The sequence below is a fragment of the Schistocerca piceifrons genome, chromosome 3 (genome assembly GCF_021461385.2).
Source record: "Schistocerca piceifrons isolate TAMUIC-IGC-003096 chromosome 3, iqSchPice1.1, whole genome shotgun sequence".
NCBI lineage: Eukaryota > Metazoa > Arthropoda > Insecta > Orthoptera > Acrididae > Schistocerca > Schistocerca piceifrons.
This window is the reverse complement of record NC_060140.1, coordinates 493,749,991-493,777,953: the sequence shown is the minus strand read 5'-3', so window position 1 is coordinate 493,777,953 and position 27,963 is coordinate 493,749,991. Positions and strand designations below refer to the sequence as shown.

The window sequence follows — 27,963 nt, the reverse complement described above, 5'->3', positions numbered from 1 at the left end:
TTTGTTTATTATCCGAGTTTTTGAAACAAATTAAATAAAAGAAATTATATAGTAATTGACTGCATCTATACAATGTATATTGTTAATGGATGAATAAAGAGATTGATAATTGATATATCACAGTTAAATCAGGAGATATTTATTCTTCTGGTAAAATAATAATAATAATAATAATAATAATAATAATAATAATAATAATAATAATCCCTGTTACGTGCAAAAGCTGGAAAAGAACCCACCTTATGTTACATATAGGACTGTTCAAAACAAACTTTTTTGAAGGAAAAGAGAATGGAAATTCTTATTTGACCAGGTGAAAAATAAGTTTAATAACTCATCTCAAAGATGAGGGAATCATGTATCTTGTGTAGCTACAGCAGGATGGATCTCCAGCACACTATGCTATGTGGTATGTGAGTTCCTTTATGAATATTTTTGATGCCACAGGATGTGGTGTGGTTCAGCGACATCTCCAGCTCCATTGAAGTAGCCACCATGAAACCTGGACCAAATCACAGCAGACAAATCATAATGTGGAGTAATCAAGTGACTCAGTACTGGTGTAAGATTAATGAGGAATTATGCAAAATTTGATGAGGAAGCCTTTTGAAGCATTACTCCTGAGATACTCCGCGACATATCAAAGAGGACTTAGTGACACACAACTCTCTGTGCAAGGTGCAGTTGTGTTCATACAGATTTGCTGTATACATGGTTTTTATATGGAAGTAGTCCAGTATGCAGTATAGAAGTAAGGGTACGTATCAAAAACACTTTAGAGCATCTGTCTTGTCCCTTCTGAAGCCTAACATATCCTGGATCTTACAGAGAAATAGAAGATGGGTTGGAGATCAAACTGGCAAACATGTTTTCCTATTCGGTCACTGACATCTTTCACACAAAACAAATGTGCATAAATAAAATAAAATTTGGTGAGACTTGTGACTTACCAAGCAGCCATAGATGGTGCAGATTCCAATCCTTCCATGACAGGAAGCCAGACTAATAAACTTTCCCACTCCATCCACTACAGTAAACCAATGAAATCAGTAGTTTTTTTAAGGTAACATAATGATGTGCAAAGTAGAAGGGTCATGACAAAACTGTAAATAAATCCTCAACAACACCCTTTGCCAGTAGACCTAGAGGAAGGTGACTACAAATGATGCAACTGTAATGTGAGTTAATGTTATGTTAATGAGAGATGGTTATTTTTTAAGGGCTCTAAAATATTACACCAATATGGAAACAATTATGAGTGCCTATTGTTCCTACATTCAGTCACACACAAATTGTGATACGATATTCTGGGGAACTTTCCACCCCACTCAGTACTCTAAGAATGCACAAGGGGTCAGTGGAATAATGAGTGTAAATAAAATATGGGAATTATGCAAACATGATTTCACATTGTTTGTGCGTCCTCTGACATGTTTTCACATCAGAGCAATATGTCTAAAGTACATTTCATTGATGAAGACAAATCATTGCAAAGAAACTGTGACATACCAGACTGAACAAAAGTCTCCCTGTAACTCACACCAGTAGTACACAGTGCCAGAAGAGCACATTTAACCTGGGTTTGCAACTTTTTAACAAACTCCCCAAATACTTCAAACCATCAGGTATATAAAAGGCTTTAAAAAAATCTTTGTTGTCATATTTACAGTGCCACTGCTTCCACTCAGGCAGTGAATTTAAGGGCTTGTACAGTATTGCTGCATGTTCCATTTCCTATCCACAGTTCACTTAAATATTTCAAGCTGAGTACCGATAGAATTATAATAAATATTTAATTCTTATATCAGTTACTGATAGAATTATAATAAATATTTACTTCATGCATCAGTTTAAGGAATTAATTATGCAAAAGATTGTGTACAGTTTCAGTTTATTTGGCATTTCTAATATTTGAAACATTCATTGTTATTCTAGATAAAAAGGACTAATGAACAAAGTAATTAAAATCCAATTTACTTGTGATTTTTCAAAAATTTTGTGAGTATCTGAAATTATTCAGGTAGGGGAGGAAGACGAAAATTTAATAGTCATGGGTGACAGGAATTCAAGAGTAGGAAAAGGGAGAGAAGGAAACATAGTAGGTGAATATGGATTGGGGGTAATAAATGAAAGAGGAAGCCGTCTGGTAGAATTTTGCACAGAGCATAACTTAATCATAGCTAACACTAGGTTCAAGAATCATAAAGAAGATTGTATACATGGAAGAATCCTGGAGATACTAGAAGGTATCAGATAGATTATATAATGTTAAGACAGAGATTTAGGAACCAGGTTTTAAATTGTAAGACATTTCCAGGATCAGATTTGGACTCTGGCCACAATCTATTGATTATGAACTGTAGATTAAAACTGAAGAAACTGCAAAAAGGTGGGAATTTAAGGAGATGGGACCTAGATAAACTGACTAAACCAGAGGTTGTACAGAGTTTCAGGGAGAGCATAAGGGAACAATTGACAGAAATGGGGGAAATAAATACATTAGAAGAAGAATGGGTTGCTCTGAGGGATGAAGTAGTGAAGGCAGCAGAGGATCAAGTAGGTAAAAAGATGAGGGCTAGTAGAAATCCTTGGGTAACAGAAGAAATATTGAATTTAATTGATGAAAGGAGAAAATATAAAAATGCAGTAAATGAAGCAGGGAAAAAGGAATACAAATGTCTCAAAAATGAGATCTACAGGAAGTGCAAAATGGCTAAGCAGGGATGGATAGAGGACAAATGTAAGGATGTAGAGGCTTATCTCACTAGGGGTAACATAGATACTGCATGCAGGAAAATTAAAGAGACCTTTGGAGAAAAGAGAACCAATTGTATGAATATCAAGAGCTCAGATGAAAACCCAGTTCTAAGCAAAGAAGGGAAATCAGTAAGGTGGAAGGAGTATATAGAGGGTCTATGCAAGGGCGATGTACTTGAGGACAATATTATGGAAATGGAAGAACGTGTAGATGAAGATGAAATGGGAGATACGACACTGTGTGAAGAGTTTGACAGAGCACTGAAAGACCTGAGCCGAAACAAGGCTCCGGGAGTAGACAACATTCCATTAGAACTACTGATGGCCTTGGGAGAGCCAGTCCTGACAAAACTCTACCATCTGGTGAGCAAGATGTATGAGACAGGCGAAATACCCTCAGACTTCTAGAAGAATATAATAATTCCAATCCCAAAGAAATCAGGTGTTGACAGATGTGAAAATTACCAAACTATCAGTTTAATAAGTCACAGCTGCAAAATACTAATGCGAATTCTTTACAGATGAATGGAGAAACTGGTAGAAGCCAACCCCGGGGAAGATCAGTTTGGAACACATGAGGCAATACTGACCCTACGACTTATCTTAGAAGAAAGATTAAGGAAAGGCAAACCTACGTTTCTAGCATTTGTAGACTTAGAGAAAGCTTTTGACAATATTGACTGGAATACTCTAATTTAAATTCTGAAGATGGCAGGCGTCAAGTACAGGGAGCGAAAGGCTATTTACAATTTGTACAGAAACCAGATGGGAGTTATAAGAGTTGAGGGGCATGAAAGGGAAGCAGTGGTTGGGAAGGGAGTGAGACAGGGTTGTAGCCTCTCCCCAATGTTATTTAATCTGTATATTGAATAAGCAGTAAAGGAAACAAAAGAAAAATTTGGATTACGTATTAAAATCCGTGGAGAAGAAATAAAAACTTTGAGGTTCACCGATGACTTTGTAATTCTGTCAGAGACAGCAAAGGACTTGGAAGAGCAGTTGAACGGAATGGACAGTATCTTGAAAGGAGGATAGAAGATGAACATCAACAAAAGCAAAACAAGGATAATGGAATGTAGTCGAATTCCATTCTCAGTTTTCTGGGAAACTCCCAAGGGGGCATCCAAGGATGTGATGGAAGGATCAAGTATTAACAGTTCTTAAAGCAGTGGAGGTGAGAGCAGTGGAAGCTGAGGCTGAAGACTGGCAATGATGGACTACCATCTGCAGTAGATATCTCCTCTTTTGAGATTGACTGACCTCCATTGTCATTGTGCATTTGTAGTGTTCTTTTGTATTTTTTTATAGATTGCTGTTTTTTTCTCCTTTTGTAGTGTAGTTATTTCTTTTTTCTACTGTAGGCCTTAAATGCCTGTTAATGCGCTAAATGGTGATGGTGATAATGGTGGTGGTGGTGGTGGTGGTGGTGGTGGTGGTGATCTGAAGATATGTATTGTGTGCTTGCAGACTTCTGTTTCCTGGTGGTGCTTCATATTTTACGAATACTGATGGCTATGCAGCAGCAGGAGAAATTTTGTACAATTTAACTGTTGGTTTAAATGAAAATGGTGATTATTTTCCACTTTGGAGCACATGTTTGGGATTTGAGCTGATGCTATATTTAGCAGCTGGACAAAGAGAACATCGTTGTTCCTGTTCTGCAAATGATGTTGCTCTTCCTCTAGAGTTTACACATGGTAAGTAATCTGTTAATGACCTGTTCTTGAAACTTGATGTGATCTATTTGTTGAAATGTTGGAATTGTAAATTGTAAATGCATAGCATATTTCATTGTGACTGCTGATTGACACATTGTGCACAGTTGAGCATGATAGTTGCATTGCTGACTACAGAGCATATTCTGTGGAAATGCAAAACCATCTTTTTGAGTGAACTATCCATTACATTACATAATTTGTGGTAAAAATGTGGACTTTCATTAATTATGTATCTTAAGAATAAATAACACACAAATTTATTGTAGCAACAGATGTGTGACATATTGTGACAGAGTGTTCGTATGGCATGGAGTGGGCACGAGATTCTCTTTGAAGCTGGATGTCTGTGTAACAGAAGAAAGCAGTCCATGGATATAAATGACCTTTATTGTATATTATTTACTATCATTCAGTCTTCTTGACCATGGGTGTTTATCTCTGGGACCTCGGCAGGTGAGAAAAAACACTGCTGCAGCATCTCCTGCCACAGCTGTTTTTGTATTGCTGTCCTAGTCAGCAGCAGCACATACTGAGTGCCCACTGATGCTGCGTCAGTTCCTGTGGATGTGTTGTGTAACTGAGTCCATAACAGACATGACTCTGGTGTCTGCTGTTGTCCCAGGGAAGTCATCCAAGTGACAATAGGGTGACACAGTGCCCCAAACTCCACATTGAAGGATGGACAGCTACGACTGGCTATGTCATGTCCCAGAGGCACAGGATGGGGGAATTTTAGTTCACATGGAAAGTGACTGGATTCTGTTGAGAAGTTCCACAGTGGTGGCTGAGCACAGGGCTGCCAAGAGCCTGAGTTATCAGGTAACAGTTGAGGGTTTGAGGCCTGGTGATGATGTTGGCAGCTGTACCAAAGGTACTGGTGTTGCCTACACAGCAGTGTCTGACACAGGGTGGGTGTCATAATGTACCCCAGGTGTCCGATGATGACTGGCTGCCCAACTGGGTATAAGTACTGCTGTCAGGGGGCTGATTATGCAGAAGAGGTAGTACTGCCACATTTTTTCATTATGTGGAAGCACCTCAAAGAATGGTCATTGTCCTAGGACTTGGTCATTGTCTTGCAGAAATAGAACAGAGAATGTAAGTGGCTGATTGCTGAGGGTGCTGTATCAGCATAGATCATTGACCACAGCAGTCAGTATCTGGAACATGACACTCAGCTACAGGCACTTTTTGATTCATTACAATATGTTCTTCATTATGTAGGGTGCAAGTGGATGAACTGTTCAGAGGCAGCTAGCTTGTGATATTGGAAATGAAAAGTTTACTTTGAATAGAATCCACATCTGTAACTCTCTTTCTTGTTTAAAATTATGATATTCATTTGTTAATACAGTGTTCAGAATTAGCTTCTTTGCTACTGTCTCCTCTAATCATAAATAAGAATATATGGTTTAACATCCTGTTGCTGGTGAGACCATTGAAGAAAAGGGTGTTCAGTTCACTCCACTTTGCTGAACATTCTCCTTCATGATGGGATTTGTGGAACAGAATGAGCCAATGACAAATTGAATTTTGTTGTGGCCATACCCTTTGTGTACGCTGCCTTCAAAAATTTGAAGGTGATGTTTATTTTTGTCGACCCATCGTAAACATTCATGTCATACAGTCTACAAACAACAGTAAATCAAGCATTTAATTACATGGTCACATCTTCCTGAGTTTCAACAACAATAAATTTGCCGATAGCAGATGTAAATGTTGTCTCATTGCAATTCAACTATGTTGGATTGCGTCATCCACCTTCACTCATTTTCGCAGTATCCGTTGACATCCGACTCTCAAGTGTGGAATTGTCTCTTATATACAAATGAGGCTGGGACATGTGAGCTTCATTGGCTTACATTTGGTGGTGACAACTGCACAACGAATGTGTTAATTGCATTTTTTTCCGTGAGGTATTGATGTTTGTGTGATTTATTTGCTAGTTAGGGAGACTGTTTACCATGAATACACTGATAATTATCAAAACAAGTAATAATGGAACCCTTTGTACAATAAATGTCATTATGTTTTTTTTCCTCAGCTCTAGTTTATCAGATACTTATTAAGATTTTTAATGACATTTCTGTTTAATTTTCATTTTAATGTGCTGGGACCCTATATTTCTTGTCTTATCTCTTCAGTCAGCTAGTTAACGATCTTTGCACCATAATACAGAATACTAGAAGACACAATTTACAGGAGGATTATTTTTCTGTGTTAAATTGTGAATGTCCCTTATAGATACAGTGCTATTCAAGATATTATAATTCTGTTTCAACTCATATGAATTTTAAGAAGTTCGTCACTGATGGACATATAGTGTTTTGTCAAAGCTGTGTTGATTATAACAGTGAAATAGTATAGGTTAGTGAAAATAATCAATGTTTGAAAATATAAATGAGTAGACAAAAAAATCTTCTCTCTAAGTGGTGGCAGGAGAACACAAATATTAAAGATGTGGACGTGTACAATCTTTCAGCAGCTGACACGAGTTTTTCATAACTCTGCAGATGGAAGCTGGTGGCATTACATGTGCTTGGTTCTCAACACCCATCATCATCTTTAAAGGTTTCCAGCCCTAGGCTGGGCCTGTTTTGAAAATGAGCCTTGCCACCTAGTCCTGTTTCCCCACCATCTTTCTGTGTTCACTCTGGTCCAGTTCTCGCCTCTTTTTCAACACACTCCTGCAACCTTTCAGCCTTGTATACCTTGGTCTTCCTCTTCATCATTTTTTTTTTTGCACCTGCATTTCACATATCTTCTTGGGAATCGTCTTGTTTTTCATTTTCTTTAAGTGCTCATACCAGCTTAGTCTTGATGTTTCTGTACTGCTCTGTGAGGGTTGCTCTTCCACTATTTCCCTTACACTTTCATTCTTCATCCTGTCTCTTCTTTTTATTTCTGTCATACTTCTGAGGAATTTCATTTCATATGCTTGTAACCTGCTTTCATCTTTCGTCATTACCCATGTTTCAAATGCATAGGTCAGTATGGGAATGTAGTAACTTCTGTGTACTACTACTTTGCTTTTTTGTGAAATGTCTTTGTTCCACACCAGGCTTCTAACACTTCAGACGAATGCTTCCACCTGTCTGCCATGTTCACTGGTACCTCTTTCATTTTTTCCATTTTCCTCTAACACACTTCCCATCTACATGATACTTTGCCCCTTCTTCCATTGTTCACCTCCAATCCTTATTCTGCCAGTTGTCTACCTGTATCTTTCTTTCCTGTTGTAATCAGGATCTCACATTTGTTTACATTAAACTTCATTATACACTGTCTCACAGTTTCTTCCCAAGCATGCAGCCGTTTCTGAATCTCCAACTCCCTGATTCCCCAGATCACCAAGTCATCTACAGACACCATTGCTTTCATCTTGTCTTCTCCAGTTTTTTCTCCCACCAAGAGCAGAGGTGACATTACACTGCCCTGTTTCACAGCATTTCTTTGCTGGAGTCAATCTGTCCTTTCATTTCCCTTTTTCACACAACTCGAACTTCCATAGTACATTTATGACACTCTTGTTTGTTGTCTTTTCCCACTCCATTCTTTTCTAGTACTTCCCTGACAGATCTTATACAGATGCTATTAGATATCTTTTTTGTATCAAGGTCTTCCCCAAATTTGTAGTGGCACTCCTGGTGCCATGTCACTGCAAATATGTCAACAGTTGGCCTCCCAGGTTCCTCTCTTTGTTTGTTCTTGACACTTGTTTGGATTCTTGCCATGCACTTGGCCTAAATTTACATTAATTTCTGTGGTTTTAGCATTTATTTTCAGTAACTATTTCTTTTATTTTATTTTTTTGACCTGTCTCTTCCACCCCCTCCCTCCTCACCTGCCTACTATGTGTAATTCACTTATCTTTCTGCTCTTATTCACACTTACATGATGTTTTTCAGTAATCTCAGTGTTGCTTATTACCCTGTCTTCTATCTTTAAGTTCTCAAGTTTTCAAACCTCTTCCAATGCAGGCAACAACAATCAGTCTTTCTGTCTCATCCTGTCCAATAAACTCCCATTACCCAGGGTTGTGGGTGACTTTTCTGTATCTCTCCCATTTCCTAAAGCTCAAAAGTCCTTTTACTTCATCCCTCTACCTTTTCCTTCAATCTTTCTGCCAGAAGAAGGAACCATTGGCTCCAAAAGATTGCAAATTTCCGTATCTTTTATATGTTTTCTCCTGCCACCGCTTGGTGAGTAGATTTTTTAAATCTATCCAGTTATATTAAACAGGATAGGTTGCTATTCATCATGGAGACGAGCTTTGGAGTGGCAGAAAGGCACATTTAAAGTGCATTTAAAAGTGAACAAAGCTCTTATTCCTGTCCTTTTACCACCCAGTGCCCTGCTCGTCACTGTTGTCACCTTCCTCTACATTAACATCCCCAGTATCCATGACCTTGTTGGCATTGGACACTACCTTTCCCAGTGCCCGACTGACTCGAGACGTACAGCCTCCTTCCTTGTCAACATAACCACTATATTGTCACTCAAGAGTTACTTCTGGTTTGGAAGCATCACTTATGACCAATTCTGTGGTGCTGCCGTGGATGCCCACATGGCACCATCTTATGCCTCCCTATTAACATGCCATATAGAGGAATTTAACCACCCAGAATCCCAAACCCCTCACCTGGTTCAAATTCATTGATGATATCTTTATGATTTGACTGAGGGTGGGGATATCCTATCCACATTTCTCCTGAATCTCAACACCTTCCTTATTCACTTAATTTGGTCCTCCTCAGCCCAACAAGCTACCCTCCTTGATGTTGACCTTCACTTCATGGAGAACAACACCTCTGCCCACATCAAACTTTCCAATTACCACAATACCTCCCTTTCGACAGCTGCCACCCATTTCTCACCAGGAAGTCCCTTCCATGTGACCTAGATACCCATAGTCATTGCATCTGCAGCAATGAGCATTCTCTGTCCAAATATGCCAATTGTCTCACTGAGCTTTGCAGATCCAAATAACATTCTCTAGCTTGCCCAGAAACAGTTTGTCATCTACCATCAGCCACATGACTACTGACCAGCCACAAAGGTTCACCCTCTTCATGACTAAGTACCACGCAGGACTGGAACAGCTGAATAATGTTCTTTGCCATCATTTCAGCTGCCTCTCATCATGGTATCCACCCTACTATTGTCCCCACCTCTCCGACAGTGGTATACGACCACACACCCAACCTATGCAATATTCTTGTCCATCCCTATTCCTCCCATGCTTCCAATCCCTTGACCCATGGCTCATATCCGTGTAATATCTCTAGAAGCAAGACCTGTCCCATTGTCCCAGGCATTTCCTAAAATATATCTGACATACATGTGTGACATCATCAAATAACCATTTATTGGGTGTTTAACTGCAAGACTGTGTCTACACTAATCAAGAACAAGACTGTGTACATCAGAAAAATGACATAAACTATACAAGGTGTTATCGTTATTATCATCTTTTACACAAATCACATTAAACCACTATTTGTTACACTGTACCCCATCAGTCCATAAAGTTTGGAGACTGAAGTAATAAAAAAAATAGTAAAATGTTAAGATGTTGGTTTTAATCTTTCACGTGTTGTACATAGATTGCCCCCACTTGAGTACAATACACATTACATTTGTTCAAACATGTGAAACTGTCTGAAAAATCCTTTGGGATGTTGTCCAACTCGTGTTTAAAATTGGCTAGAATATCACTTATGTTGTCAAATTATTGACTCCTCATGTGAATTCTGCACTGTCTCATTTTGTGGTAGTTTGTATTTATAACATCAAGTCTTGTCATCTGTGATGATTTTATCCAGAAAAGAATTGTCTGCGTTCTGCTTTACAATCAATTTGTGGCAGGTGAACACGAACAGCAATTGTTCAGGAGTCACGGTTTATGGGACAAACCTTGCACACACTTTTCCTTTATTCAAAACATTCAAGAGAATGTCTTGAATACTTGATTTAGAGATGTTGCTCCAGGCTGCATGTCCACTTAACACTGCGTGCTCACAACTGACTGGTTGAATGCGCATTTGTTATTTGCAGCCGTTGGTTCAAGATGCTGCGTATGGTGTCTAAATGACAGATGAGTCTGTTGATTGGGGGGAAAAAACAGATTCATAGGTTGATAGGTTGTATTTTTGTGTCATAGTGTCAGAGATCATAAGCTACATAATAAGCATTTGCTATCTGAGTGAGTGACTCAGAATCAGTTTTAAGTTAATCAAAAAAAAAATTGGTGTTCTGAATTATAACACAGCCATATGATTTAAGGAAGGGGATGGAAAATTTATAGACATACCAGCATGCATAAGTAAGAACATGTGTTAAAGCCTGTGTGTTTCTGTTGTGTAGTGTGAATAGTGATTATACCGTTGCCACTGTGCTGTGTTGTCCCCATCTTCTGTATTAAGATTTGATATTTGTAGTGCATTCATGTTAAGAATAAGTAATGTATATTAGCAAATCATTATGAGTAATGCATTTTGAACTAGTTTTACCAGTGCAACCAAATAGCCCTTTCATGCCATTCATTTGGAGGATTTTGGGGTTACCTGAATATGTTAGCACAAATATCTTACAGTTTTATAATGTAGTTTGCAATGTTGTACTTTCTGTAATGTACCAGTGCATGCATACATCTTAATTAATGTATTAATACAATCAGTGTATGAGCAGTGTTTTGAAGGATGGTTTATACAGTTTTGAAGTTCATATTCAGTATGTTTGGTACAATGTACAGTGGAATCTCGCATAGCAAGCGTAATTCATTCCAGAATCTTATTCATAGTGTGAAACACTCATTAAGTGAAACAAATTATTGCATATAAATTAATGCAAAATATGATAATGCGTTCCATTGTAATATTGTGTCCCGCCCGCGACGTAATAATGTACTATTTTCCTTTCCTATCAAAATATCAGAAGTTAAAGATATAATTTAATCTTCGTGCCAGTTAACTGCACTGCAAGTCAGTGAATATGTACACCCAGGATAATGAGAATGGCGTAGCATTATCAGCTGTATTTTGTCCTATATAAGAATGCACGCTCATCTTTTCTTTCTCTCTCTTTATTTGTGCGCCTTTCCGACAGCATCTTACACTATCAGACTCCTATATTCTTGCATTTTGTTTCAAATGAACTGAAATCATATTCGTGTTAGGAATTTGTTTAGTTGTGTCATTATTATCGGCAATTGCGATTACCGAAATGACTTTACTACGAATATTTTTCTTTTGCTCCAGAATTGAGCTGAGATTACTATAATTTCTACGTGTTTTGCTGAAATACGGCACAATTCTTTATTTTGTTCAAAACTGTGAGATTAGTGTTTGAGATGTCAGATGTCTGTATAAGAAACTTACTTTGTGAAATAATAATTGCTTAATTTGGCATTTCCACTTTTCATTTCATAGTAACAGTTATCAATCCCCAATTTATAAAATGTTACACATTTTGCTTTACTACATTTTTTTCTTACGTTGTCAACACGATACCCACGAAATTAATTTAGAACTGATCTGAATTTTCTCACGAGGAGAGAAGACATTTTTCCATTCCCCTGAGATTTTAAAATCACAGACTAAACATTTTTCCACCACATTAAGAGTCTACTGATCTTCACTTCAAACAACAAAAAAGGTAAAAAAGATTATGAAAGTGATTTGTGTATGAGAATGAGATATTTAAATTCATTTTAATTTTCATTTATTAGCTTTCCTCCTGGCTAATCAATTATTGATTACACATTCAAAAAAAATTAACTAACTTATTAATTGTATATTATTTATTATTATTATTATTATTATTATTATTATTATTATTATACCACACAGTAAAAGTACTAAAGTTTTATCTTATTCATACCATATACTCAAAGAAAATTATGCATACAGTATTATGTACTTGATTACTCATGATACATAACTAATTATTTTTACTAGGAAGCTGTCTGTAGTGATTTGTTTCTGCCACCACTTCAACACTTGGCGAAAATGGGACACAGCATATAATCAAATAAATTTGTAGGACGCGTAGCTGCTCCTTTATTGGGGGTGACGATTTTCAGTGTATGATGCAACCGACTCCCCTGCTTTCAGCATTTCTCTTATTGTGCCAGAAGATAACTGCTTTGCTTATACCGCCTCCTCCTCCTCCTCCTCCTCCTCCTCCGAACTCCTCTCCACAACTTCCTGCTGTGAAACACTTAAAAAAGCAACTGCGTAAGTTCTTCAATGGCCATTTCTTGGCTGTGATCTCCCACATGATATCATTGTTATCCACTTCTAGTCCAGTGCTCTTGGCCAAAGACACAATCTCATTTCATAGGTACTAACTCAGAAGCCTCAGAATCACATTCGACAATGTCAAAGCTTCTTCCAAGCAGAAGTGAGTTCTCTTGGAAACAACTTCCCACGCCTTTTCAATCATCTTGATGCAGGCAACTATGTTGAAGTGATATTTTCAAAACTCTGAGAGTGAGATTGGTAGGTTCAGTCAACTCAAAGCAATGCTTGAAAAGTGCTTTAGTGTAGAGCTTCTTAAAGTTAGAGATAATCTCTTGGTCCATAGACTAGAGTAATGGTGTGGTGTTGGGAGGCAGAAATTGGATCTCGATGAAATGAAATTCTTCAAGAAGGTGGTCTTGTAGGCCTGGAGAATGGACAGGAGCATTATCCATAATAAGCAAGACATGGACTGGCAGATTTGTCTCAAGCAAATATTTTTTTATTGAAGGACCAAATGACTTCATTGATCCAATCACAAAAAAGATCATGTGTCAGCCAAGCCTTATTGTTGGACCTTGGTATCACATTTAACATGATATTCTGGACTTTACACTTGTTGTAGCCTCATGGAGTTTCTGAATGGTAAACAAGTAGTGATTTAATTTTCAAGTCACCACTTTCATTGGCACAGAGTAGCAGTGTCAGACATCTTTCATTGGCTTATGACCATACAGTGTATTCTCCTCTGCTGTTATAAAGTTATGCATTGGCGTATTTTTCCAGAATTGACCCGTCTCATCACAATTAAAAACCTGTTGTGGCAGATAACCCTCAGAAGCTACGAGCATCTTGAAGTTCCGGATGAACTTCTCTGTTACCTTCGTATCAGAGCTGGCTGCTTCGTCGTACCTCACAATGATGTGGATGCTGTTTCTTCTCTTAAACTTCTTGAAACACCTACAGTTTCCCTTAAACACTTTTTTGGCCGCTGATGATCCTGGCATCTTCTTAACGAGGTCGGTGAAAATCATTCTCACCTTCTCACAAATGGTGTTCTCGTTAATAGTGTTGCCTTGAAATTGCTTTCCATTTATCCATATAAGGAGCAACGTTTCAACATCATCCTGAATACGAAACCATTGTTTAGATACTCTTGTCACTCCCTTTAAAGCATCTATCTCTTTAATCTTGGTCCACAGCTCGTGGTCGTGCGGTAGCGTTCTCGCTTCCCACGCCCGGGTTCCCGGGTTCGATTCCCGGCGGGGTCAGGGATTTTCTCTGCCTCGTGATGACTGGGTGTTGTGTGATGTCCTTAGGTTAGTTAGGTTTAAGTAGTTCTAAGTTCTAGGGGACTGATGACCATAGATGTCAAGTTCCATAGTGCTCAGAGCCATTCGAACCATTTTGAATCTTTAATCTTGTCCTTGTTCTGGAGGATAGTGCAAATATTTGATGTTGACTGATTGTATGTGTGTGCTAAATCAGCAGTGCTCACAGAATGTTCACATTTTTGAATGATTCTGCATTTCATTTCTAAGATAATTTTCTTTATATATATGAATATGGTGACCATGCAGCTCATTAGAATGAAATTACAACAAAATGAATACCCCTGGCTGCATACAGGTGTTGATATAAGTGAACGGGGACAGTTGAAAGTTTGTGTCCCGACCAGGACTCGAACCCAGGATCTACTCTAAAGTGTTTTAGGCTGATGATTTACATTCTGTTATGACACAGTGTAGTAAATAAAGTTCCCATTGCCTTCCTTAAATCATGTGCTTGTATTATAATACAGAATGCTAAATTTTTGTCAGCTAACTTGGAATTGATATTATATCACTCAGATAGCAAATATTTACTCTGTAGCATATGATCCACGACAACCATAACTAAAAAATATGACCTGTTGAAATGTCTGTTTTGACCGTCTTCATATGTGTTTGAAACTCACATTTGATCTGTCACCCGAAGCATTGCGTGTTAATTTATGTGTAGTGTAACTCAGTCACCGTTAACTATCTTCTTTATGTGGAGGTCCTTCAAAGCAATATCTCTGTAGAACCATTTGTAGCCCTGGAAAACTTTAACTCTTTGCCTTTGCAGCTGTTATTGATGGTCGGGAAAATGATATCTACTATAGTTACAAAATGACTTTTCATAATTGACTGTTTCAATGGTTGAACAGATTATGATTACTTTGTAACTTGGAGCAGATACAATATAAATGAATTACAACATCTGCCTTGAAGACTCAATAAGAAGTAATTCATTTCATTTTTAGAGCTTCCGTTGTTCATTGCTGTTTTCATTCTTGGAGAGTGTATCTGCTCCTTGACAGTCAAGACACCACCAAGCCATCATGTCAAAATGTAGTCAAAATGTAAAAGGCTTACCCACAGAAGGTGAAGACATTTACTCGCCATCATGCCTTACCAATTACTTGAACCACACACCTCTTCATTCGACTCTGCACAAACACGAAACAAAATGACCGTGCACAGTATGTGTTTTGCTACCTATTCCCCTACCAGATATTACTTTACTATTTTGTCCTTGTCATCTTTCCTTGTCATAAATAGGGAGTGGGAAACGTTATTTGCCTAAACAGCAGTAACACTACAGATTTCCTCTTTTAAAGGAAAGATTTGGGGACAACCCTTCACTATACTAATTATAAATGAATTTTCATAACATAGAACTATAAAACATATGATTACTTAATGCTAATTGACCTTTTGCTTCGAGAAAATACTCCGTCTTTAATAACAAGGCACAAGCCCTTGCATTGAGGGAACAGGGTGCACCAGCTGCAGACTGTAGTGCACTGGAACAAATGATGCCTGTCGTCTGGGCTCTGAGGTCATACTTGGATCATTCCAGTGACTGGCAGAGAAGGTTGAGAAGACTATGTGTTCACATGTAGTTTCAATGAATTCCACACTATGCGGCATTGTCCCCAGAACTGATTGTGGCCCTTTGGTTCTGAGTCAGTTGGAAGGATTGAACCAAATACTTCGAAGGTTCTGTGATGAGCTAGGTTGTGACTTCCTGGACTTCCGCCATAAGGCTGAGAACTGTAGGGTCTCCCTAAATGAGTCAGGTTTGCAATACACACTCTGGTACCTGACTGTGTGTGGGGTGCACACAAGGTTTTTTTTAGATTAGGTGACTTTCCATCAATTCCAGATAACAATAGCCTTAGGAAACCCAGAAGTATCAGTGTAAGATAAAAGAAAATGCCTCCCACAGGTGAGTGTATGAAAATCCTAATGGTAAACTGCTGAAGCACTTGCATCAAAGGTCTGAAGTTAGAGGCGATCTTGAAAAGCAGTGAAGCTCAGATAATACTAGGTGCAGAAAGTTGGCTGAAACCTGAAATTGATAGCAGTGGGATTTTTGGGAAAAGTCTAAATGTATATTGAAAGGATAGGTAAATGGGAAATGGGAATTGAAGATGGTGTATTTTTCGCAGCAGACAAGAAACTCAGATCCACTGAGTTAGAAACTGAAGCCGTGTGTGAGATTGTTTGGGCAAGACTCAGTGTCAGGGATGGGCATAAAATGATAATTGGGTCCTTCTATTGCCAGTTGTCTCATCTCCTGATGTAACCAAAAACCTTAGAGAAAACCTCGGTTCACTTGTACATAAGTTCACCAGTCATTGGGTAATCATCACTGGAGACTTTAATTATCCAACATTTAATTGGGAAAAATCAAACAATGGAAAACCCAAGATAGAATGTAACAATATTATGAAAAGGAAAGCTGCTACTCAACATGTAGCGGAGATGCTATGTCGCAGATAGGCACAACAAAAAGAGACTTGTCACAAATAAATAAAGCTTTTGGTCATTAAGGCCTTCATCAACAATAGACGTAGACACACACACACACACACACCCACACACACACACACACACACACACACACGCGCAAACTTAACTCACACACGTGACCACAGTATCGGGCAACTGGAAGCACACTGTGAACAGCAGCATCAGTGCATGATGGAAGTGGTGACTGGGTGGGGTAAGGAGGAGGCTGGGGCAGGAGGGGGAGGGATAGTATGGTGGGGGTGGTGGACAGTGAAGTGCTATAGGTGAGATGGTGGGCAAGGGAGAGGTGGGGAAAGGGGGGAGGGGGAAGCAGCGGAAAAGGAGAGAAGTAAAAAGACTGAGTGTGATGGTGGAATGATGGCTGTGTAGCGCTGGAATGGGAACAGGGAAGGGACTGGATGGGTGAGGACAGTGACGAACGGAGGTTGAGGCCAGGAGGGTTATGAGAACACAGGATTATTACAGGGAGAGTTCCCACCTGTTAAATTCAGAAAAGCTGGTGTTTGTGGAAAGGGTCCATATGGCACAGGTTGCAAAGCAGTCATTGAAATGAAGGATGTCATGTTTGGCAGTGTGTTCAGCGACAGAGTGGTCCACTTGTTCCTTGGCGACAGTTTGTCGGTGCCCATTCATGCGGACAGACAACTTGTTGGTTGTCATGCCCACTGTGTTGCATTCAATATTGTTAGCAATTTTTCTTCACTACAGGGTTCCTTGCTTGCCAGCATCAGTATAAGTATGTAACATTAATAATAATACCTCATGCTGTTTATTCATGGCTGGGATTGAACTTTTTTTAAATTTAGTTTTTTCTGACAGAAAAGCTTTTTTGCTCTTGCCCAAATTATTCTATTTTATTATTTGCTTGTCAGTTCAGTGTCAGCCAGTCTTAGTTCTCAAAAGCCAGTAGTTGTATTGTGCTTGAGAAAGGCAATGGAAAATTACTCATTGGGAATTTATAGTAATTATTATGTGTGCATCATATTTAAGCACTCCAACAGGTAGGGTATACAATGAATGTTTGCAACCAACAAGGAAAAAAGTATAATTTTTATAAGTGATGTATGTGCCTAGTGATGGGTGTTGTGGAGATAAGGACTGATGAAAATAGTAACATTTTTGTTTTGGAACACATCAAGTAATGATATTTTTGCAGATTGTCAATGTGCATTTCAATCCCTCAAGCAGTGTTTGAGCTCTGCTCCTTGTTTGACTTCTTTTACACTGAGTAAACCTTTACCCTGGCCTGTTATGCTTCCCAGTATGGCTTGTTGCAGTTCAGTCCCATCAGAATCCGAATGGCGCCAAAAAGTCTATCACTTGTGCCTCATAGACTCTTTCTGCAGCACAGGTGGAAAAGGATGAGACAGCTGTTGTTTTTGGGATTAAAAAGTTTCTCATTTTCTTGTATGGGGGGAGGTTACGCTTCATCACTGACCATAAGATGCTGGTTTTCTTACATGGCCCTTGTTCCAAGATACCAGATATTACTGCCCATTGATTTCTGAGGTGGTCCCTTTTTGTCAGTAATTGTTACATTACATTACTCATCCAATGCCAAGTATAGCATGCAAATGCCAATGTGCTTTCATGACTACCGGTGTAGCTTGACCCAGAGTTCAATCGTAAGGTGGCTCTTGTGTTTGCACTGGATGATACCTTGCAGCAAACTGATTTTCCATGGACAGTGTGAAAGGTCATGACTGACACAGCTGCTGACCCAGTTTATAAGAAAATTGTTTCAGCTGTCCTGGTGGATTGGCTTGAGTGTGTCTGTTTGCGTGCAGATCCAGCACAGTGTACATTTTTCTCTCTTATGTGATGAACTCAGAGTCATCGATAGGGCCCTCATGCTTGTGACAGAGGAGCAGTGCTGTCGAATGGTTGCCCTCCCCCATGCTGCATCCTCAATTACTCCAGTTGCTGTATACGTCGCACTGGAGTATGACTCATATGGAGGCATTGGTGTAACATCAAGTCTACTGCTGGCGATCGATTGCAGCTTCAATCTTCAGGCTTGCAGTCTGTGCGCAGAACCAGGCTGCGCCACCATGCCAGTTTTCCCCTTGACCGCCGTGTGCAGAACCAGTTTTCGCCACTGTGCCTATTTTCCCCTTAACTGTTCAGAATGCCATTGGGACGGGGTGGGTGTCTATTTTGCAGGTACATTTTTGGGCAGCATGTGGTTGTTGGTGGTTGATGCTTCATCAAATTTCCTGTATGTAACCAAGCTGTCTTCCATGTTGTCAACTGTCACTGTTGATGCATTGTCAGTTATTTTTGCCATCGAGGGATCCCCCAGGAACCTAGTGTATGATAACAATCAGCAGTTTGTGTTGTGGGAGTTACAAGACTTTTGTATCTATAACAGTATCCAGCATCTGACTACTGCCCTGTTTCACTCAACTTCTAACTTGGTAGATGGAATCTGTATGTTCAAAATCCTAATGAAGAAGTCGTGTCTGCCTCTTCCTGCGATGATGTGTTGTCAAGGTTTCTGGCTACCATACACAGTGACGTGATTACCAGTTGCAGTTCGGCAGGATGTTTGCATGGAAGCCAGACTGGGGCTCCTGGATTTGTTGCATTCTGAGTCACATGTCCCGGACAACTGTGGCCTGCCACATTTTGCCCCTAGGACTGCCATTTGTGCCTGTTCTTTAGGCCAGCACCAGGGATGGATGCCAGGTGTTGTGGTGCATCACAAAGATTGGCAGTTGTTTGTGCAGGGCATTGGTTGGGTGCAGGTGACCTCTCATGCAAATCAGTTGTACCTGTGCCCTGTTGGGACATCACTGTGGCAGTATTCCAGTCAGCCCAGTGACAGTGTTGGTCACGGCATTGTTCCAAGTGTTGGCTCCCATTTGCAGCATTGTGCTTTCCTGTTGCCATCTCCTCCATGCCCTGTGGTGCCCTCCCTTTGCCTGTGGTCTCAGGCCCAGTGAGGCTTGCTCCTATGTCTCCCGATGTGGAGCCCATGGACTCTGACCCAACCTCCACCTCGTCTTCCTCCTCCTCCTTCTCCTTCTCCTGCTCCTGCTCCTGCTCCTAGTCTGTGGATGTGGCTCGTCTCTACCAGTGTACTGACTGTTACCTCTGCCTATGCACCCTTCTGCCCCTCTGGCAGAGCCAGTGGCATTGGCATTGTCTTCTTCAGTAGCCAATCTGCTGCCTGGGTCTCTGGCACTCTCTCCGGTTTTGCACCAGTGGTCGGGGCCTAAGCTGGCTATTTTTGGCCTTGCGCGGCCTTTTCAGAAGGGAGTGATTTAGTGTCCCTGCCAGTGGATATTACGATGGAGGCGGATCAGCTGGTGTAGTTATTGTAGCAGCATTGGGGCCACATGTGATGCTTGGACAGACCTACTGATGGAAGTAGTGACAGTCAGCTGAGTGGGGCAGTTGTAATGCTGTGTTCAACCACCATGTATCGTGCCTTGCCTTGCACCTTGTGCTGTGTGCTGTTTCTATGTGCTCTCGTCAACTTTCCATGCCTGTTGTGTGTTGTGTTTACCCCCACACACATCTGTATGTGGTTTCAGGTTTCTGCTTTCCTATAGATTGACTCACATGGCGAGTTTTCATTTCCTTTTGCAGAGCTCCACTCCCCAGCTTGTTGTCAAACCACCATCGGCCCATATGGTACCTTGTGCTGACAGTGTTGTTTTTGTTTAGTGACATTGTCACACCGGTGCAGATTCTAAATAAATCTTTTGGCTAGTGATATTGCCCACCCCGACATCCGCACTCCCCCCCCCCCCCCCCCTCTCTCCCACCCACCCACCCAGAAATCTTGGTTTTGGTAGCAGGCTGATCTGTAGTGTAGGCTGCAGTCTAGATTAATTCCCATCGAGAAATGTCTCAGTGCCCTCCAGTATGAAAACTACGAACCTTGTGTGTAATAGACTGTCATTGTGATTTTTTGTGAGTGGTCTACATCTGTGTGTCTATTCTAAATTGCAGTTGCCAATTGTAACTTTGTCACTGTTTCAGTGTTGGCCCTTCTGAAATTGCTTGTGGTTTGTGTTTCTACTAATTGCAATTAGACTGTGATGTGAAGTCTCAAGTCTGCTCATAACTTAAATGCACATACGCAATAATATGAAAAAACTTCTTAATCCTTAATACTCAGCCTCCTCTTCTTGATGCATACCCCTCCTTTACACCACCAGAAGATTATTATACCAAATAACGTAACATTCATTTTGTCATATAAACATTTGTTTTTCGTGGCAGATTTCAATGAAAGCAGCATTTTTGGTGCAGCTCCAGAGAATGTTATAACTGCTCTTGGGTCACAGAATATTACTGCCAATTACCACAACTTCTGCGTAACTCGAAAGGTAATTCTGGTACTAAAAACAGCATATTTCAGTCTCTTGTTAATATAAATAATAGTGATGTTTACATATTCTGGTATTATGTTTATAGAACTTAACGGAATTTGGCTTGAGTGGGCAGTGGCATGTCCTCTCTGTGAACCATGATATAAATGGTGTGGAATTTATATCATCTATCCAGTCAAGACTGTATCCTTTTTATGGTGTCATTTTTCATCCAGAAAAAAATGCATATGAATGGAAATCAAATAAAAACATACCCCATAGTTCAGATGCAGTGGTTGCGATGCAGTACTTTGCAAACTTTTTTGTGAATGAAGGTAAGTAATTCTTATTATTTATTTGCATTTGTTTTCACCTCATGCACTAACTTAAGGACAGGATACAAACTGCGACGTAAGCAAAAAATCTCTGGAACTTAAATGAAGATATATGATACGAAGAATATTGTGTATTTAGATTTTATAAGTAAGTTTGGTGTAGCCATTGTCAATGAAAGTAATGATGACAATGTAACCACCTTTTTATCACAGCATGATAATGATGTAGTCTGAGAGGGGTGGGAGGTGGTAGGGAAATAAGGGTGAGGAGAACTAGGGCAAAATGAATACAGAAACCTGTCATAGATGATAGTGGAGGTAGAATGGTTTTGTACGCAAAGTAAAAAAGAGTTCAGAAAAAATGCAAGGAAGAAATTGGACTTGAGGTTGATAAAATAAAACAATAAATCAAGACCAAAGAGAATTTGAGATTATTAATGATGAAGCTTACAAGAAAGAGAGAAAGAAAAGTAGCAGAAAAATGAGAGAAAGAGTGAGAACTGGGCAATAATGTTGAAAGACATAGTTTGATTTATATTTTAGAAGGCTATTAGTAAAGTTCATACCTTCACATGGAAGAAAAGAGAAGTCTCCAGTTTGACTCTGGAAAAGTAACGCAAAGAAAACAGGAGGGTTGAAATCACTGGGTGCTAGATCTACCAAGCAAGGCAGTTGTGGTAAGATCTCATAGACTAAGTGTGAACAGAGTCATAGTTTCTTGAGTGAAGGTGATCAGGTGCATAGTCATGCAGTAGTTGCACACCTTTCTCACTCATTTCTTGACTCTTCTGCTTGATCCCAGGCTACAGATTAATCAGAATATTTTGTAATTATCTGTTGTAATTTCCTGCTCCTTTTTTGTATAGTCAGTGACAATCTCAAGAGTCGGGCAGCATAATGTTTCCAGGAGAGAATTCTGTCCTTGTCTTCTTTGATGCACACTGGACTCGCATTCGGGAGGACGATGGTTGAATCCCGCTTCCGGCCATCTTGATTTAGGTTTTCCGTGATTTCCCTAAATCACTCCAGGCAAATGCCGGGATGGTTCCTTTGAAAGGACATGGCTGACTTCCTTTCCCGTCCTTCCCTAAACCGATGAGACCGATGACCTCGCTGTCTGGTCTCCTCCGAAATACAACCAATCTTCTTTGACAGGGGGAATATTTTGCACCTTTTATTTGTTTAAGGGTTATAATTGTGAAACCAACATTTGTCCTTTAGTATCACATGGCTGAAAACCTCGTTTTCCTTGTGCTTCCGTGTTCTCAATGTTTCTACAGCATTCCTACCTTTGAATGAGCATTAACAAACAAGGAACCCATCATGCTGACATTCTGATTGTGTACAGTAGATCGTTCAGGTTCTTATGCACTGACCTTATACTAACACCACTCTTTCTGACAGTTGTTTGGCTGGTAGTGGATCTTTATTTATTGAATTGTTTTTGCATCTAGTCATCAATATTAAGGGTTTTGGAAATGTCAAATTCAAGAGGTCTTAGTGTTAAGGTAGTGATTACACACAATCAATAATGCTTGACAGAATACTTAACAATCTTTAAATATATTAGTACAACAGAAACCATTAATTTACCACTTATTCTGAACTCTATATTTTATCAAAATGTTCTTGCTGATTTATAAAACCACTTGAAACATTTTATGTCTAACTTGCATATGAAGTTACAGCACATCAGTGGGCTCTCAATATTTTGTGCTTTAAAATTTTTTAAGTGAATACAGACACATTTCAATTAAGACTTTTTTTTAGTTTTGATTTGAATTATTTTTATTACTATTTTTCAGACACTGTGGTGGCTTCTTATATTTTATCACCCCATTAGTGCATAGGCTCCAGTCTGTCATTTTTACTTTTATTCTTTGTCTTTGAACCTTATGTTGTGCTCATGTATATCACTATATTTAATTACTTCAGTTTCCTTAGAGACAAAAAAGAGTAATTAATTTATAGAGGTACAAAGAATAGATGGTGAAGAATTTGTGTTGTATGAAAACTTCATGACAAAAACTTTTATAGCCCAGTCCTTGTGTGACCCGTAACTCTTTTTTTGTAGCAGCAGTATTCTTCTAAGGTGTATGTCTACAACACAACCCCATGCAATAGGTAAGATAGAGACAGATTGTCCATAACATACAGTTTTCAGACTGTGGGTGGGCACCATTTTGGACAGTTCAGACAGAAAATAATTACACAGCAATATCCAGATAGACACTAGGAATTTACAGCTGTTCACTTCCTCTGCCATTATCCCTCATAACTAATTTATGCATGAGTGGTGTGAGCTAGGACTTATAATGTCTCTTGCAGCGGTCTCTCCGCGATATTTTCAGAAATTTTATAAATTATATAACTCAGTACATATCTCGAAATATCTGTTCTTATCTTACCGATTCCTAAACTTTAGTATACGATGATTATCAATGAAAAGTAGTTTCAAGCCCTATTATTCCTTGGAGCATGCATTTACTCCATGGAATAGCTTCTCTGCTATCTTTGTTCTCTCTTATGAAAAGAACGATGGAGATCTTGCCGATTAGCCGTGAAAGAACGAAGACGTATATGTATGTATTGTTGAGCGAGTCACCATCTTGATGAGATTCTGTATGATAAGTAATTTAATACATGAGCTAAACTAAAGTAAGTGTGTTCGCGTATTATTTAACTGATTATTATTGACAGTGTCTGCTTACTACGCTGTGTTGCACGGGATCAGTGGGGAACGTCTGATTTACACTGGACGAACCTGCTGTTTTGTATGCTCAAGATATCCAGTTTATTACTTCCAATAAATAGGCTAAAACAGTCTTACCAGCAGATCTTCAGTCTTCCCCATGTGATCACCGAAGGTTAATAATTATTACAAATGTTTTCAGGAGATCGACTGACAATTTTCGTCGCACCGAGACTTCGAAATTGCTTCACTGCCTTATGGAATTTAAGTTAAGCTCAATTTAATCAGGATAGAACAGTATTGAACTGTGTGAATGTCATAAGCCTGCTTTGTGAATGAAAATTCCCTTAATATACACATGTTTTTTTACTATCCTGATCAGTGAAGCTAAATCAGGCCGGTGTGAGAGAGGTTTTTAAATTTTAGATCCCACAAAAAATATTAAAGACTGTTGATATTTTAAAAAATATTGGGAATCCAATATATCAATGTTTATAAAAATATCATTATCGGCTCTCAGTATATCGAAAAAAAGTATCGATATCGATGGAAGAAATAACAACGTATCTGTCTATAAAAATATTGGCCGTTAAGTGTAAATATACCTCCAGTTTTAGAGATGTATATTTAAATACTGATTTATTATTACATGTTCTGAACATCAACAAGCTACAGCCTGCCTATCCCCTTTACTGCAAGAAGAGAAAGGAAAACAATGCACGTTCACACTTGGTGATAACCACTTTACTAAAAGTGGTAATTCCATGTAAGGGGCACAATAAAAGGTGTCTCATGGGTCTGTTGTTTGATTTTGTCACTTATAGGATTTGTAAAAAATGTGACACCTACAGCCGTAGTTATGATGTTATTTATTATATGGCTACTCATTTCGGTAGCCATCTTCAGGCCTTAACTGTAGCTGATAGGGTTAACTGCAATTGTATATATGAGTCATCATTGGCTAACATCTATGAACTGGTTTTTGCAGGCTACCTGTAACAACAATGTTATTTTTCCAACCATCAACTAGTTGTTACAGGTAGTCTGCAAAACCCAGTTCATAGATTTTGGCCACCAGCATCAATCAAGGCCTGAAGATGCTGTACTAAAGCACTGAAACTGGTAGTCATAAAATAAATAATATCGTAAGGACAACTGTAGGTGTTCCATTCTATTACATAAGTGAGCAGCAAAGTCCCTCAAATCTCCAATCAGAAGGATGGACATACATGTGGGTTTGTCTGGGACACTTCATGTCGACTTCCCTGCTTTTTCATTTCTGCCAACGCCAGTGAACTAGCAGTTGTAGCATCAAAAATGTGTGGTGAAGCCAAAAATTGCAGTTTCTCTTGGTAGCCCCGAGTGTTGATCATCAGCATTTCCCCTCACATGTCTGCGCTACCGCAAAGGCCTATCTTTTCATTTAGATTTTTGTTCCTAATTTTCAGCAACTGTTTTTAAAGAATGCTGATATGAAGAAATAACACACTAGTTGCATTAATAATTGTTTTTTAACGCAACTGGCGTGCTATTTTTTCACATTGGAAATCTTGTTATGCCATTGACACCACCACCACCCAGTGCAATTGGTCTTCTTCTTTTGTGCCACATATACTTCCTTCACACAGTCAAAGAGAAAGTTTGGATGTGATGAAGCTCAAAAAGCAGTAAGACTCCTTCACACAGTGGAAGTACAATTATGTTCTACTGCAATTTAAAAAGAATAACTTCAAATATTTATCAAAAATTATTAAAAAATGTAATATAAAATAAAAGTATTGGTACTTGATATTGCCAGTTTGATACTGATACATTGATATATTGGGGAAAGAAATATTGGCGATATACATCGACATTTTTTGGAAAAATTATTGATATGTCCATATTTTGTCAACAGCCCTAGTGTGAGCTGCCAGTTACAAATATTAGCATCTGGTATTTACTTACATTGGCCTTCAGTCCTTGTGCAAGGAAATATGTATTTAATTCTAATACCCTATTAGTTGTTGAAAATTCCACTTTCTCACAATCTTTGCCATTGAATGAAACTGAGGTGTCGTCAGTATAATTTACAGTGTGAGATTTAAAGGGGTGTACAATATGATTACCATATGCTACAAAAAGGAAAGGGCCAAGAACTGAGCATTGAGGGACTCCCTTCGTCACTGTTTCACTTGTGGATTTGAATGTTAAAACCTTATTATAAATTTGATATGTAAGGTTGGTACACTGTTCCAATTTATCGGCTACGTGGCTAGTAGGTTCATTGATGAATCATTGATATTATATGCTTGCATGTTTTTTTTTTTAGTTTTTTTTGTTTTTTTATTTTTTTAAATAATAGAACCCTACGGTTTACTGAGTCAGAAGCTTTGCTGAGGTCTAGCAGCATTCTGGTTGCATGGATACCCAATTCTATTTTACTGTATACTTCATGGAAGAAACTGGTAAGAGAAGTGGCTGAAATTAGTTTTTTCCTAAATCCATGCTGTGACTGTGTAAGCATTTCATGTCTTGAGGAAAAGGCTGAGAGTTGTAATAAGGTAACTGCTTCAGATATTTTATTGAAGGTGGGAATTAAATCCATGCTGTGACTGGATAAGCATTGTATGTCTTGAGGAAAAGGCTGTGAGTTGTAACAGGATAACTGCTTCAAATATTTTATTGAAGGTGGGAATTAGTGATTTGGTCTATAATTTGAAACTACTTCTTTACTTCCCTTTGTATGGATCGGCTGAATTACACTCATTTTTTAAGGCACTTGAATACATGTCTTCATTAACACAGCAATCGGTAAGATAGGTAAGGGGTTTAGCTATTTCATTGACACACTTCTTTAATGCCACACTTGATATCAGTAGTTGTTCTTAAGCTTTTGTATAACACCAAAGCTTCAGCTGTTGTGATGATCCTTGGTTGCTTCCGTAGAAATGGTCTGATACTGTATTATGTGTCTTACGGATCTGTGCATTACACACATTCATTATCTCCATTTCATCTTGAACTAACTTTGTCAGTTTCTTTTGTAAATGCTAATGACTGCACATGTGACCAAATTATTCAGCACAGCAATGTACTTGCTCCTTTTGCTACAGTAGTCTGCCAAGGAACACAATGCAGAAAGAATTGCATGAACAACAGAAAAAAACCTGTGCTTCCATTGCATATGTGTACCTTCAAATATTGACATTAGTTTAGTCAGAGGTAGAAATTTTATGACCTCCCTTCATAGAAATTAAGAAATAAATTTTTTTTTGATGAAATGAAATCTTGAACAAGATCTTCCAACTATTTTCAGACAATTTAACAAGAGTATGAAATATATTTCCACTTATATAAAATGTGTACCAAATTACAGTTATGTTTGTTGATGTGCGAAAATTCACAAAAGAGATCTTGCTGCTAGAGAAAGTATTTTGGTGAATATAATGCTTTTCATTTGATGATTCCTTTTCTGACAGCTATTATAGCCCTTTGTGACCAGTTACTTCATAACATGTCAGATGTAAGCTCAGTAGCACTGCTTTTGTTCTCATCTTTAGGAAGTTAATTTTTATGCAAATGGTGTCCCTTGTCAGTCCATCCTACTGGAACTACAAAATGCCACAACTCTGGAAGAAACAGTCTTTGCAACATGTGCACAAATTGTTCTGCTGTTCTGTTGGTGCACAACATTTTTAAAAGAAGTATGATGACAACATGTTTGGGTGATATGACACACATGCTAATTAATTTCGGAGAGCAAAGACATTTTGTGCACTTCAAATGAGTTAAATGTTTCTAAACCCTGCAGCTAACCATTCAGGTGAAAATTCGTGTCATTGCTCACAAACAGGTCCACAGTAAATATCATTATCACCAATGAAAATAGCATTACAAATTGAAGACTCTGTACTACATGTTCTTTTTTCAAGTTATGTTACATGAAACCAACTGAAGTTCTCTTTGACATTATGTACACTGGTAAATGGCACACAGGTTTGTGCAGACACCCTTTATTTCCTGTACTATTTGCTACATTGTATTCTGCTGTCCTCATAGTTGGCATTCCATTATG

The 27,963-nt window shown here is 38.8% G+C and overlaps 1 protein-coding gene across 1 annotated transcript in view; it reads left to right on the top strand.

Annotated features, from left to right (window-relative positions):
* LOC124789572 (gamma-glutamyl hydrolase-like) overlaps nucleotides 1-27,963 on the top strand; it is a 79,387-nt gene that overhangs the window by 34,541 nt on the left and 16,883 nt on the right. The window contains exons 4-6 of the mRNA XM_047256977.1: nucleotides 4,225-4,454; nucleotides 20,791-20,897; nucleotides 20,986-21,214. Of these exons, the coding sequence (XP_047112933.1) occupies nucleotides 4,225-4,454; nucleotides 20,791-20,897; nucleotides 20,986-21,214 (566 nt within the window). The remainder of the gene's footprint in view (nucleotides 1-4,224; nucleotides 4,455-20,790; nucleotides 20,898-20,985; nucleotides 21,215-27,963) is intronic.